Genomic DNA, 14,882 nt, shown 5'->3' with positions numbered 1-14,882 from the left:
TTACATCCTGGACCATGGCTGACCGCAGCAAACGCTCGAAAGTTTGGCTTAGCTTCATTAAAAAAGATAACGACACAGCAAAATGCAACACCTGCAGTAAGTATATTTCGTGCAAGGGAGGAAGCACCTCCAATATGACGAAGCATTTACTTTAACACGGCGTGAATCTGATGATACCCCTTTTCCACCACTGCGAACCTAGTGCTGGTTCTGGGCTGGTGCTCGTGCCGGTTCGCAGTTGAATATAGCGTTTTTTCTCGATATAATTGTGCCGCTGTGTTAACACATTACTACGGTTGCGGGTCAGGCACTCTTCACGGTAAGAAGAAATTTTAGGATAACGCTTTCGAAAGTGCTGCGACGGAAACAGCGACAGATTTACCAACTAGCCACATCTGTCCAAAATGTAAACAAGTCAGGCAGTTTTCACGGTCGGGAAAAATTATGACAACGTCTCACGCTCAGGTACAAAACACAGATGAGCTGACATTCGCTTTTTATATTGAAGGTAAACGAATGATGTCTACAAATTATTTTTATTTATTTTTTGTTATATTTTTCCATTATTTATTTAAATAGTTTTGGTTTGTAATTGTTTTTGTTGATCATTCCTTATAAGAAAGAGTAATATTTAATTTTATAAATGAAGGGAAAAAGAAACCTTGCTGTCACAGTTGACAGTTTACTGATTATAGCCTAAATGTGCCAAGAATAAAGGTAGGTTAATTTTTGTTCTTGAAATATTTGTTCTTTTTTCTCTCCAAAAGGTCTTCTAGTTTTCCCACTAGGAAAAAAATAAGGTTGGCTGACCTTACAATTCATAAATGTATGTGTTTGTGACAAGTGGTGCTTTGTTTCAAGCTGTTTGTTTATAGGGTAAACGGACATGGAACAACGCAGGCACACATTATTATAAGAAAATAGCGAAAAAGCGTCCGTCTATTGGCAACCTGTCCAAATTCCTCCTTCTGCTGAACGAAGTGAGAAAAGAGACTGGCTCGCTAAATTCGTCCTAACACTGGGTACTGGCTTCTGATTGGTGCGCGAGAACCAGGGGTTTTGACAATAGACATGCATGAACTAGGCTTGACGGCACGGGTTTTGCTCGGTGTACCGTCCGACTATGGGTAAGATGGTAAGAGTCATAATTTAAGTGGTGATATCTGGAATTCACGTTTTAGATAGTCAAAACTGAATTGTAGATATCTTTAATTGGAGTTACATAGAACTTAGTGTCAAAACTAGTCGAAATCTAATTAGAGATATCTTTAATGAGCGTTTTGACTTGTCAAAATATAATTAGAGATATCTTAAAATATCTGTAATGTGAGACCACACAGGTTATTAGATGTTAAAATGGCTTGCCATATTTTGGCTAGTAATATCTTAGATTCAGTTATCCAAAAAAGTTCATTTAGATATTGTCAGGATTCTGCCCTTTTCTGTTTAAGCTGTCTTTATACTGCCGAGCTGGGTTAAAATGCTGTAGCAGACCTGGGGTAGAATTAGTGATGATCAATTTCCACAGACGTTCTTTATCCACCTTTTGCCCGGTATGAACATCTTTCGGGAATGTCGCCACAGACACCCAGTTCTTTAATCATAAATTATTATATTAATAATAATATAAATTAACATAATAATAGGCTCAATCACCATTGTGTTACCTAATTCGGCGATAGATAGTGACTTAACAGACATTTATTTTAATGAAAATCTTTGAGATTATTACTGTAAGTTCTCTGTTTTCCTGACTTGTGTGCTGGTTCCGTGTGTTTCTGCCTGAGAGTATCTGTCTGTCTGTTTCTGCCTGCGGTTCTGTCTGTGCGTTCTGCCCTGCCTGAGTTCTGTTTCCTTGTGGTTTTTTTTTTTTGAACATTCTGCTGTTTTTGTTTTTGAAAGTGGCCTTGGTTTTGTTCCCTGCTTCTGGTACCTGTATGAGAGTAAAGTCTTTGATTGGATTTGCCTTTTTGGAGTTCCTGGTGTTTTTCCCACTCTGCGTTTGGGTCCTGGTCCCCTGTTACCTGACCTCTTAAATCACGAGGAATGAAAGATCTTTAACTGAAATTATGACTAAGTCAGAACTAATGTGGAGATATCTCTAATTTGAGTTATGACTAGTCATAATTGAAATGGCGATACAGTATCTGGAATTCATGTTTTGGATAGTCAAAACTTAATTGTAGATATCTTTTAATTGGAGGTCCCATACAACTGAATGGCGAAAGTAACTTCAATCTTACTAGCAAAATGTAATTTGAGATCTTAAAAGTTTTTTGAGTGAAAATGCAGTTAGATATCTTAAATTGGCTCTTTGACTAGTCATAAATCAGTTCGATACCTGTAATGTAAATCTGGTCAGGCTATTAAATGTTTGCGACACAACACCTTAATTAGCACTAAACAGGCACAGAAAACAAACTAAGATTGGGGGAACTGGCGCCCTCTAGTGTGACGGTTGGATTCAGGTAGGGTTATTATTTCCCAAATATATATAAAAATAATTGGCACCCCTAAAGATTCTTATAAATAAAATCAAACTAAATCTACATCAATATTAAGAGAAACTCTTGTGGCCTTCCATGGCTTCCTGTTTCACTGGAGGATTAAACTGAGAACCTGCTTCTGAAACCCATTTTTCATCTTCACCGCAGAGAAAGACAAATAATTGACGAACGAAATGAAAATGGTTGCTGACCTTTGAAAATCAGGCAATGGATCAAAAAATAAACTGAAGATGCTAGTTACTATTGTGAGGGCAATAATGAAGAAGTTTAAAACTGCTGGAGGGCAGCATGGTGGTGTGTGTGGAGTTTGCATATTCTCATCCCGTGTCTGCATGGGTTTCCTCCCACAGTCCAAAGACATGCAGGTTAAGCTAATTGGAGACACTAAATTGCTTGAATGTATGCGTGTGTAAGTGCATGGTGTGTGTGCCCTGTGATGGACTGGTGACCTGTTCAGGGTTTTTCCTGCCTCTTGCCCAATGCATGCTGGGAGAGGCTCCAGTCCCTCGCACAACCATGTCCAGGAATATGATGTAGGATGGATTTAAGGATGCATATACTGAAAAGAAAAATACGGTGGTGGATCTTTAATGTTATGGGGCTACTTTGCTCACCCTGGTCCTCGGGCCCTTGTTAAGGAAAGCAGCATCATGAACTCTACCCAAGTACCAGGACAATTCAGCCCTAAACCTGACTACCTCTGCCAGTATACTGAAACTAGTGGATCTTTCAGCAAGACAATGACCCCAAATCCACGTTAAAATCCACAAATAAAAAGGTTAATGATGCAGAAGCATCATTGTGCAATGGCTACAACAGTCTAAAGACTCCTGAAACTCCCTGAAAACCTGTGACTCAATTGAACAGCATGGCCCATAAGCACGGATCAACAAAGACATCAGGATCTGGAAACATTGTGGGTGGAGGAAGAGTCTAAAATCCCTCCCAATGTGTTCTCTGGTCTTATAACACGTTATGTAAAAAGACTCAGTGCCATTATCCCTGCAAGGGGAGGGTGCACACAGTACCAAATACAGCGGTGCCAATAATTGTGATGCACAATTTTTGTAGAATTGTTGTATCATCTGAGAAATGTGTCATTTTGGTAGTTTCCATTATATCATTAAATATATTCCATATGTTGGACAATGAAAATATACCTCAGCACTGGTACTGGTGGTCTTAGTAATTGTTATCATGGGTGCAGAATATTTTGGAAGGAATTGTATTACTGTACAAGTTTATGGCTCAGTTAAATTCCAGATTTGTCCCTGTCTGTTCTACGAGATTTGATGTATGTGTGTGTCTGTGTGTATTATTATGTCTGTGTGTTATCATGTTCTTCTTGTGTGTATTTACAGGTCTGCCAATTTGGGTCAGAACCCACTTGTGAATCTGATCTGGTGTGTTCAGGTGTCCTGAGACAGGGGGCGCTGTTTCTAAAATGAGTTCCTCAGAGAAGACCAAGACTGAGGATGGAACCCACGGCCCTGCGGGAAAGAGGTAAAAATGCATGAATCAGAGAGTTAATGTGCTGTGAGTTAGAGCTGCAGTAAGAGGATGAGTTTAACTGGAAGCTCTGTCTCCATATGCTGTGAGTTAGAGCTGCAGTAAGAGGATGAGTTTAACTGGAAGTTCTGTCTCCATGTGCTGTGAGTTAGAGCTGCAGTAAGAAAATGAGTTTAACTGGAAGCTCTGTCTCCATGTGCTGTGAGTTAGAGCTGCAGCAAGAGGATGATTTTAACTGGAAGCTCTGTCTCCATGTGCTGTGAGTTAGAGCTGCAGTAAGAGGATGAGTTTAACTGGAAGCTCTGTCTCCATGTTTTGTTCACAGGGTTTGGGTAGAGAGGGCAGGGTCGCCTGTACCCAGCTGTCTGTCTATGAAGAGTGACCGTTCAATTGATCTTCTAATCGACTTCAGAGGAGAGTTCAGAGGTGATCAAAGGTAATGAAACACTTTCGTATTGAATTAAACCTGCAATAAGAGGATGATTTTAACTGGAAGCTCTCTCTCCATGTGCTGTGAGTTTGACCTGCAGTAAGAGGATGAGTTTAACTGGAAGCTGTCTCCATGTGCTGTGAGTTAGAGCTGCAGTAAGAGGATGAGTTTAACTGGAAGATCTGTCTCCATGTGCTGTGAGTTAGAGCTGCAGTAAGAGGATGAATTTAACTGGAAGCTCTCTCTCCATGTGCTGTGAGTTAGAGCTGCAGTAAGACGATGAGTTTAACTGGAATCTCTGTCTCCATGTGCTGTGAGTTAGAGCTGCAGTAAGAGGATGAGATTAACTGGAAGCTCTGTATCCATGTTTTGTTCACAGGGTTTGGGTAGAGAGGGCAGGGTCGCCTGTACCCAGCTGTCTGTCTATGAAGAGTGACCGTTCAATTGATCTTCTAATCGACTTCAGAGGAGAGTTCAGAGGTGATCAAAGGTAATGAAACACGTTCGTATTGAATTAAACCTGCAATAAGAGGATGATTTTAACTGGAAGCTCTGTCTCCATGTGCTGTGAGTTAGAGCTGCAGTAAGAGGATGAGTTTAACTGGAAGCTGTCTCCATGTGCTGTGAGTTAGAGCTGCAGTAAGAGGATGAGTTTAACTGGAAGATCTGTCTCCATGTGCTGTGAGTTAGAGTTGCAGTAAGTGGATGAGTTTAACTGGAACCTCTGTTTCCATGTGCTGTGAGTTAGAGCTGCAGTAAGAGGATGAGTTTAACTGGAAGATCTGTCTCCATGTCCTGTGAGTTAGAGTTGCAGTAAGTGGATGAGTTTAACTGGAAGCTCTGCCTCCATGTGCTGTGAGTTAGAGCTGCAGTAAGAGGATGAGTTTAACTGGAAGCTCTGCCTCCATGTGTTGTGAGTTAGAGCTGCAGTAAGAGGATGAGTTTAACTGGAAGCTCTGTCTCCATGTGCTGTGAGTTAGAGCTGCAGTAAAAGAGTTTATCTAAGTTGTGTCTCATGATTTATTCACAGGATTCACTGCTCAAATAAACTGTTATCCTCAAAACAGGTATGATATGTTCTTTTTATATTTTATTATTTGAAGTTAATATGACTTTCAGATGGTCAGATTGAATATCTAATCAGGTTTATTAAAGTTTATAAAAAGTAATCTGGCCCTCTTTGGCTCACAGAAAGACTGGATTCTTTTTTAGGATCCATAAACGATGGCAGTGGATGACTCCAAACAGATTGTTTTTATGTTCAAAGGCTTTATTTGTCACATGCATATACATGTACATACAGTGAAATGCTGGTGTGACAAACTCCTTGTAGACTGTGCAACATAATGCTTCAATAATAATTATATACAGAAAAATAAATAAATAACTAAATAAATAAATAATAATAATAAGACTAATAATATAAAATAATATAAGATACGAATACAAATTAAAAGAGAGAAGAATATAAAGAGCAGTTATTTAAAAAATACGAACAATACAATTAAGTAAAAATAGTAAGTCCTAATATAAGTCCTAAAATAAGTCATTCGAAGCAGTGCAACCTATGATATATCATACAATAAGTACAAGAAAGAAAAATGAAAAATACAAAGTAAACCGTGGGATGGTAAGGTGCTGCAGTGTACATAGAGGTAAAGGTGCTATGTGCCTGAGGTGAAAATACTATTCCAGGACAGTTGTCCTGGCAGTGCAGTTAAAAGCACTGATGTCCTGAGGGAAGAAGCTCCTCCTAAGTCTCTCAGTGCTGGTCCTGTGGCTGCGTAGGCGTTTGCCTGACCGCAGCAGCTCAAACAGTCCGTTGTTGGGATGGAAAGAGTCCTTCCTAATCCTCTTTGCTCTGCTTAAGCACCTCCTGGGGTACAGGTCCTGCAGAGTGGGGAGTGTGGTCCCCATGGTACGCTCAGCTGACCGCACCACCCTCTGCAGGGCTCTTCGGTCCAGAGAGGAGCAGTTCCCGTACCAGACGGTGATGTTCCCCAGCAGGATTCTCTCAATGGTTGCAGAGTAGAAGGTTTTCAGGATCTTCTTGGAGACTCTGAACTTCCTCAGCTGTCTGAGGTGATCCAGGCGCTGCCTTGCCTTTCTCACCACAGTGTCGGTGTGCAGTGTCCATGTCAGGTCCTCTGTGATGTGGACACCGAGGTACTTGAAATTTCTCACCCTCTCTACCGGTGACCCATTGATCTGAAGAGGGGTATCGGTCCTCAGCCGTTTCTTCTTACAGAAGTCCACCACCATCTCCTTGGTTTTGCTGACATTCAGGAAGAGACGGTTGTCCTGGCCCCACAGTGACAGGTCTGCCACCTCCTGGAGATAGGCCTTCTCGTCGTCGTTGGTGATCGGGCCTACCACCACTGTGTCGTCAGCAAACTTGACGATGGTGTTGGACTCAAACCTGGCCACACAGTCATGTGTGTACAGGGAGTACAGCAGAGGGCTCAACACACACCCCTGGGGGGCTCCAGTGCTGAGGGTGAGGGAGTTTGAGGTGTGCTTACCCACTCTAACCACCTGGGGTCTGGCGGTCAGGAAATCCAGTATCCAGGCACAAACGGAGGTGTTCAGTCCCAGGTCAGTCAGTTTAGCAGCCAGTCTGGAGGGGACTATGGTATTGAAAGCTGAGCTGAAATCAATGAACGGCAATCTTACATAGCCCCCCCTCTGTTGTCGAGGTGAGAGAAAGTGGCATGCAGAACCTGACAGACCGCATCGTCCATGGATCTGTTGGGGCGGTAAGCAAACTGCAGAGGGTCCAAGGTGCTGGGAAGAGAGGAGCAGATGTAGTCCTTGACTAGCCTCTCAAAGCACTTCATCACCACCGAGGTGAGTGCTACCGGGCGGTAGTCATTCAGGCAGGCTGGGGAAGCGTTCTTGGGTACAGGGACAATGGTGGACCTCTTGAAGCATGTGGGGACCATGGACTGGGCCAGGGAGAGCTTGATTATGGTGGTGAACACAGGAGCCAGGAGATCAGCGCAGGTCTTGAGGACTCGTCCGAAGATTCCGTCTGGCCCTGCTGCTTTCCTGGTGTCCACCTGTTTCAAGGCTCTCCTCACATAGTGCTCTGACAGGACAAGTGAGCTTGCAGCTCCAGGGGGGGAACTCGTGTTATACACGCTAACTGTGCTAGCCGCCGGGCTAATGTTAGCATCGTTAGCCTCGAAACGTGCATAAAAAGAGTTCAGCTCGTCTGCCAGAGTAATGTCAGCTCTCACCATAGGAGGGCATCTGCCCTTATGGTCTGTAATGTCCCGTAGTTCTTGCCACACGCGTCGGGTGTCTCGCTGCTGGAACTGAGACTCCACTCTGTCCTTGTAGCGATGCTTCGCATCCTTGATTGCTCGCTTCAGCCTGTAGGACACCGCCTTGTACTCCGTCATGTCCCCAGACACCAGTCCCGCGTTATAGGCAGTGGTGCGTGCGTTCAGAGCAACGCGGATGGATCTGTCACCCCACGGTTTATGGTTAGGAAAACACTTAACTTTCACCATAGGGATAACTTTGTCCACCACCGTTGTAATGAAGCCGGTCACCACTTCCGTAAACACGTTGACGTCATCAGAGGTGGACTGGAACCTGTCCCAGTCGACGTCGTCCAGTGCGTCCTGTAGAGTGGCCTCTGATTGGGCGGTCCAGCGCTTGACCTCTCGCGACACCACCTCTTCCCGTACCATCCGTTGTTTGTATTCTGTTATCAGGAAGATGGCGGCATGGTCTGATTTGTCTGATGGTAGAGAGGTAGCCTTGTATCTCTCCTTGAACGGTGAATAGCAGTGATCAAGTATCTTGTCCTTTCGGGTAGGACATTTGACATGTTGGTAAAAGTTTGGCATAACTTTTTAAAGGTTTGCCTTGTTGAAGTCCCCTGCCACGATGAGGGCAGCGTCTGGATGCTTGGTCTGCAGTCCGCTTAGCACATCATGTAACACCGACAAAGCCTCGTCATGTCCGCTTGTGGTGAAATGTAAACGGCCCTAGTGATCACTAGGGAAACTCCCGGGGCAGGTAGAATGGACACTCAGCACTCAGTTTGTATAGTTAGCATTAAAAAATGTATTGCACTGAGAAACTTAATTCAGCTCAACAACTAAATTATTCCAAGGACATTGATGATTCATCACAAGTAGTGTCCCTAAAAAACATAAATCAGGAGCAAAAGCTGCATTTCGAATATAAGCTTTAGACCTGCTGCGTGTTGTGTTCTAAAGTATCTTTTCCTATTCTGGCCTTCCTACAAGAGAAAACATGAGACATTGCAGGCATTTAGCAGTCACTCTTATTCAGAGCGACTTACACAACTTTTTACACAGCATTTACATTGCTTCCTTTTATACGGCTGGATATGAACTGAAGCAATGCAGGTTAAGTACCTTGCTCAAGGGTACAACAGCAGTGTCCTACCTGGGAATCAAACCTCTGACGAGACCAGCTCCTTACCCATTATACTACACTGCCACCCATAATAAAGCAAGGCTTTGTTTCCATGGCTCTGATACAGCAACCCACTTCATGTGTTTATTTCACACTGATACAGCACACCTCTTCATGTGTTTATTTCACACTGATACAGCACACCTCTTCATGTGTTTATTTCACACTGATACAGCACACCTCTTCATGTGTTTATTTCACACTGATACAGCACACCTCTTCATGTGTTTATTTCACACTGATACAGCAAAACTATTAATGTGTTTATTTCACACTGAGACAGCACACCTCTTCATGTGTTTATTAAAAAGGGGCGACATAGCTCAGGAGGTAAGAACGATTGTCTGGCAGTCGGAGGGTTGCCGGTCCAAACCCCACCCTGGGCGTGTCGAAGTGTCCTTGAGCAAGACACCTAACCCCTAAATGCTCTGGCGAATGAGAGGCATCAATTGTAAAGCGCTTTGGATAAAAGCGCTATATAAATGCAGTCCATTACCATCCATTACCATACCATTTCACAGTGATACAGCACACCTCTTCATGTGTTTATTTCACTCTCATACAGCACACCTCTTCATGTGTTTATTTCACACTGATACAGCACACCTCTTCATGTGTTTATTTCAGTCTCTCCTGCGCACTCTGATGACGCTGAAGAAGACTGAAAAGTTGAAACTGTTTCAGAGCCATCTGATTCAGGGTTGCCCAGAATGCTTTTATAGTAGAAGAACAGAAGATCCTTCTCTACTGGATACGTTTATGAAGATGAAGGAATTGTTCGAGAGTCATCAAATTGCTGATTACCCAGAATGCACTGAGAGAGAGCAGGAGGATCCTGAAGCCCTGTACATAGTTGAGAAGATGCTGGAGACCTGTGGCATTGAGGGGTCTCTGAAGATCACACTCCATATCCTGAGGAACATGAAGAAGAAGGATGTCACTGACCCACTGGAGAGAGATGAGCAGCACAGTAAGAATTTTCTCTCATTGCTGCTGTGGCCATTAGAATGCTGAAATGAGTTTAGCAAACAAATATAACAGAGTACAAAATAACAGAGTACTGATTTATAGTATTCACACTTTGATAATAGTGCTTTACATCAACAGTCTTGCATACAAAAAACATCACACACAACATGTACAGGAAGGCATTTCAATTCAAATATAGCATCCAGCAGTAATAATGGGGGCAATCAAATGCACATGAGATTAAATGTTTCCAAAAGACTTTAAAACCAGGAGCCTTGGGATCAAAAGCCAGTTACTAAACCACTGTCCCATCAGACTGACTGCCCTGAGGTTTTATCCTGGATTAAAGAGCACCGATCATAATAATTGTAAGATAATTAAATTACTGCATGACCCATGAAAACCATATTTACCATAAAGACACATCATACTATGAACAATTGAGAAATTGAATGTTGAAATGGAAATGAATCCTTTTTATGTTTTCATTGTTGTGTGTACAACAGTTTGTGAGAAGTGTGAAACACTACTAGAGGTATGGGCAACACTACTTGAAGGTGCAGTTATAGCATATAGGGCATATCTTCATGATACATAACAAGTAAACCTTGCCTGTTAATTTCACAATGTGTCCTCATGATACAGAATTATTTCATATTAACAGAAGAGATGTAACAGGGCTGGCCTTGTTTCGCATGTGTAATCAAAAATATTGTTAACTGTTCCATGTTTCCTACATTGGCGTTAATCAGTAATAACCTCTTGTTACCAAATTAGTTACAATTTAACTACATAGGTATAGCTACAACTTAATGTGCAACACTTTCAGAGCTGTGTAAAACATTGAAAACTGCATAAGTATTTTTTGTCTATTTCTGTTATTTTAAACATTGGTTCTCATATTTCCTCTCCTCAGATGAATTCAGAGAAAGAGCACAGCAGGCACTGAAAACTCATCTGAAGAAGAGGTTTGAATGCATATTTGAAGGTTTAGCAAAGCAGGGCCACCAAACCCTCCTCAATGAGATCTATACAGAGCTCTACATCACAGATGGGGGAAGTGGGGGGGTCAATGATGAACATGAGATCAGACAGATTGAGATAGCATCCAAGAGACAAACCACACAGGAGACTGCAATCATCTGCAATGACATCTTTAAGCCTTCACCTGGACAAGAGAAACCAATCAGAACTGTGCTTACAAAGGGCATCGCTGGCATTGGGAAAACAGTCTCTGTGCAGAAGTTCATTCTGGACTGGGCAGATGGAAAAGCCAATCAGGACATTGATTTCATCTTCACTCTTCCTTTCCGAGATCTGAATCTGAAAAAGGAGAGAGAATTTAGTCTCATGGAACTTCTGCAGCAATACGTTCCACAACTGAAAGAGATCAAAAGTTTTGAAGATGATGAAGTCAAAGTTGTGTTCATCTTTGATGGTCTGGATGAGTGTCGACTTCCTCTAGATTTCCAAAGCAATGAGATTTGCTGTGATATAACAGAGTCATCATCATTGGATGTGCTGCTGACCAACCTCATTAAGGGGAATCTGCTTCCCTCTGCCCTCCTCTGGATCACCTCCCGACCAGCAGCAGCCAATCAGATCCCTCCTGAGTGCGTCCACCAGGTGACAGAGGTACGAGGATTCAATGACCCACAGAAGGAGGAGTACTTCAGGAAGAGAATCAGAGATCGGAACAAGGCCAGCAAAATTATCTCACACGTAAAGTCATCCAGGAGTCTCTACATCATGTGTCACATACCAGTCTTCTGCTGGATTTCTGCTACTGTTCTGGAGACAATGTTGGATAAAGTGAGTGGAGACCTGCCCAAAACTCTGACTGAAATGTACACACACTTCCTGCTCATTCAGACTAATGTGAAGAATGAGAAGTATCATGGCACCAATGAGACAACCCCAAAGAAAATGTCAGCATCAAATACAGAAATCATCCTGAAACTGGGGCAGCTGGCTTTACTACAGCTGTTAAAGGGCAATCTGATATTCTATGAAGAGGAGCTGAGAGATATAGGCATTGATGTCAGTGAAGCTTCAGTGTACTCTGGGGTGTGCACAGAGATCTTTAAAGAGGAGTGTGGGTTGGGTGAGGTGAAGGTCTACTGCTTTGTGCATCTGAGCATTCAGGAGTATCTGGCTGCCTTGTTCGTTTTTCATTCATGTGTGAATGAGAACAGAAATGTACTCAGAGCAGAAGAATCAAAAACTCGCAGTGACAGAGTGCAGCTGTCTGAGTTACACAGGACTGCAGTGGATCAGGCCTTAGAGAGTAAGAATGGACACCTGGACCTTTTCCTCAGATTCCTTCTAGGCCTCACTCTGGACTCCATTCAGACTCTATTAGGAGGAATACTGACACAGACAGGAAGCGGATCACCTGTACCAGATCCACAGACACAGACAGGAAGCAGGTCAGAGAGCATTGAGAAAACAGTATTATACATAAAGGAGAGGATCAAAAAAGAATCTTCAGCAGAGAGGACCATAAATCTGTTCCACTGTCTCAATGAACTGAATGACAACTCTCTAGTGGAGGAAATCAAGAATTTCCAGAGATCAGGAAGACTCTCTAATGAAAAGCTGGAACCACACCAATGTTCAGCCCTGGCCTTTATGTTACTGATGTCAGAGGAGATCCTAAATGAGTTTGACTTGAAGACCTACAACACATCAACAACAGGTTATGAGAGACTGCTACCAGTACTCGGGAACTGCAGGAAGGCCATGTGAGTATTATGTAATTATTAAAGTAGATGATGACAGCATGTTTTTATAAACACTTCATAGTTAAAGTGAACATAGAATACAATAAAATTGTCAGGCAAGTGAGAATTATGATTTTTGAGTCAAGCTATTTTAACAGATTGTGCCCTCATTTAATGAATACAGAAGTACCATCAAATGTAAAAAAAATGTATCCAACATGTAAAATGTATTTTATTAGATTTAATTTACATAACTGGTATCATCTTTAATGATATTATTAAATACATCATAAATTCCTTGTTAGGCAAACCAATGTGATGGATCAATAATGGTGCAAACATACAACTTGCAGATTTAAATGAAGAGACGGTATAGTATGTTACAGTATTAAGACGAACCTATTCCCCATGAAATAAAAAAATACAAGCTACATTTCCATTACACAAAATTAGACAGACACAGAAAATAGGGGACTCAGAGGGGGAACCCATCTGCCGCGGGCAGGGACCGGTTTGTTGTGGAAAATCAAAAGTGGCAGGAGGCGGGGGTGCCCAGCTGGTCTAGCTGGTCTAGGGCTGGAGCTGCGGGTCGAGGGGGGTGCTCAGCAAATTTGGGCTAGAGCTCCGGGCAGGTGCCCAGAGCCGAGGAAGACGAGAAGAAAAACATTCTTAGGGGGTTCAAATGGTAGATTAGCAAGCAGAGCAGAAGAAACAGAGGTGCCCACGTGCGATAAGGAAAACCCCGGCAGAATAAGGCTATGGCAGCATAGCTAAGGGAAACGGAGGCAGGGGCCAACACAGCCATGAGGGCAGGCTTGAGACAGTCATCACCAGACCATGACCAGTTCAGCTTAACACAGCACTACCAATGATGATCCAGTGACAGCACTAACCGCTCAGTCTACCAGAGACTCTATAACTATGCCCGCCACCCACTCCTGCCTCTCAAATATAAGAGAGACTAAAAATATATGTTTTGAGCCTAGCTTTAAATAAGGTGATAGTGTCTGCGCCCCGAACATGGGCAGGCAACTTGTTCCGCAAGAGGGCAGCACGATAGGAGATGGCTCTACCACCTATGGTACTTTTAGATATTGTAGGAATAACAATAACAGAGTGTTTGTGAGGGAATATAAGGAAGAAGTAAATCATTTAAGTACAAAGGGGCAAGCCCATGTAAGGCCTTAAAGGTAAGAAGTAGTATCTTATAGTCTATTCGGAATTTAACTGGCAACCAGTGAAGCGATGCTAACGCTGGGCTGATGTGCTCGAATCTCTTTGTTCTAGTGAGAATACGAGCTGCTGCATTTTGAATTAGCTGGAGCCCTTTCAGATAGGAATTTGCACATCCAGACAAAAGAGCATTGCAGTAATCTAATCTTGAAGTAACAAAAGCATGAACTAGCTTTTCTGCATCATGTAAGGACAGTATTTTCTGAATTTTTGAGATGTTTCTCAAGTGATGAAAAGCAACCCTGAACCAAGAGAGTGCCTGTCCAAGGAGGCCTACAAGATTTTCAAGTCTATCCAGAAGGATGAGGTGATCAACTGTGTCAAATACCGCACTTAAGTCTAAAAGCACAAGTACAGAGATGCAGCCATGGTCGGAAGCGAGGAGTAGGTCATTGAGTACTTTGAGCAGGGCTGTTTCAGTGCTGTGAGAGGGTCTAAAACCAGACTGGAAAAACTTCCAATATATGATTGGAGTGCAAAAATGAACGAAGTTGTTTTGAAATGGCCTTTTCTAGTATTTTAGAAAGAAAGGGAGGTTCGAGATAAGCCTGTAGTTAGACAGGTCATTCACATCCAAGTTTGGCTTCTTAAGAAGGGGTTTGATGGCTGCAAGTTTAAGAGTCTGTGGTATGTGTCCAGATGCTAAAGACACATTGACAATATGTAACATTGGTGTTCCAATCACTGGTAATAGCTCCTTGAAAAGCTTCTTAGGGATAGGGTCTAGAAGACAAGTAGAAGATTTTGAGGAATTAACTATGGCATTAAACTCCATGAGATCTATTGGAGCAAAAGAGTTCAGATAGGCCACCTGTCTTTCTGAAGATTCTTCTGAAGATTCTGCATCCATGCGTTGAGCGGATGGAAGGGCAGACCCTATATGAGGGGTGGTAGGAGAACTTTGAATCTTGCCCCTGATTTTTATAATTTTGTCATCAAAGAAATTCATGAAGACATTGCTACTAAATGATATTGAGGCACATGGATCAACTTGATTCTTGGTCAGCCTGGCAACAGTGTTAAACAGGTGCCTAGGATTGTTTCTATTTTCATCTA

General features: G+C 42.6%; 1 protein-coding gene across 1 annotated transcript; it reads left to right on the top strand.

Moving 5' to 3' along the window:
- Nucleotides 1-2: 2 nt before the first annotated feature.
- Nucleotides 3-14,202, top strand: LOC118218910 (NLR family CARD domain-containing protein 3-like). Its single transcript, XM_035401663.1, has 8 exons — nt 3-96; nt 3,921-4,010; nt 4,342-4,452; nt 4,826-4,936; nt 5,477-5,513; nt 9,529-9,871; nt 10,787-12,614; nt 14,054-14,202. The coding sequence occupies exons 1-8, from the start codon at nt 83-85 to the stop codon at nt 14,070-14,072; spliced, it is 2,553 nt and encodes an 850-aa protein (XP_035257554.1). The 5' UTR covers nt 3-82; the 3' UTR covers nt 14,073-14,202.
- The last annotated feature ends 680 nt before the right edge of the window (nt 14,203-14,882 follow it).

This window comes from Anguilla anguilla, chromosome 19, assembly GCF_013347855.1.
Source record: "Anguilla anguilla isolate fAngAng1 chromosome 19, fAngAng1.pri, whole genome shotgun sequence".
Classification (NCBI taxonomy): Eukaryota; Metazoa; Chordata; class Actinopteri; order Anguilliformes; family Anguillidae; genus Anguilla; species Anguilla anguilla.
The sequence above is the reverse complement of the archived record's forward strand: the minus strand, read 5'-3'. Positions and strand labels throughout refer to the sequence as shown.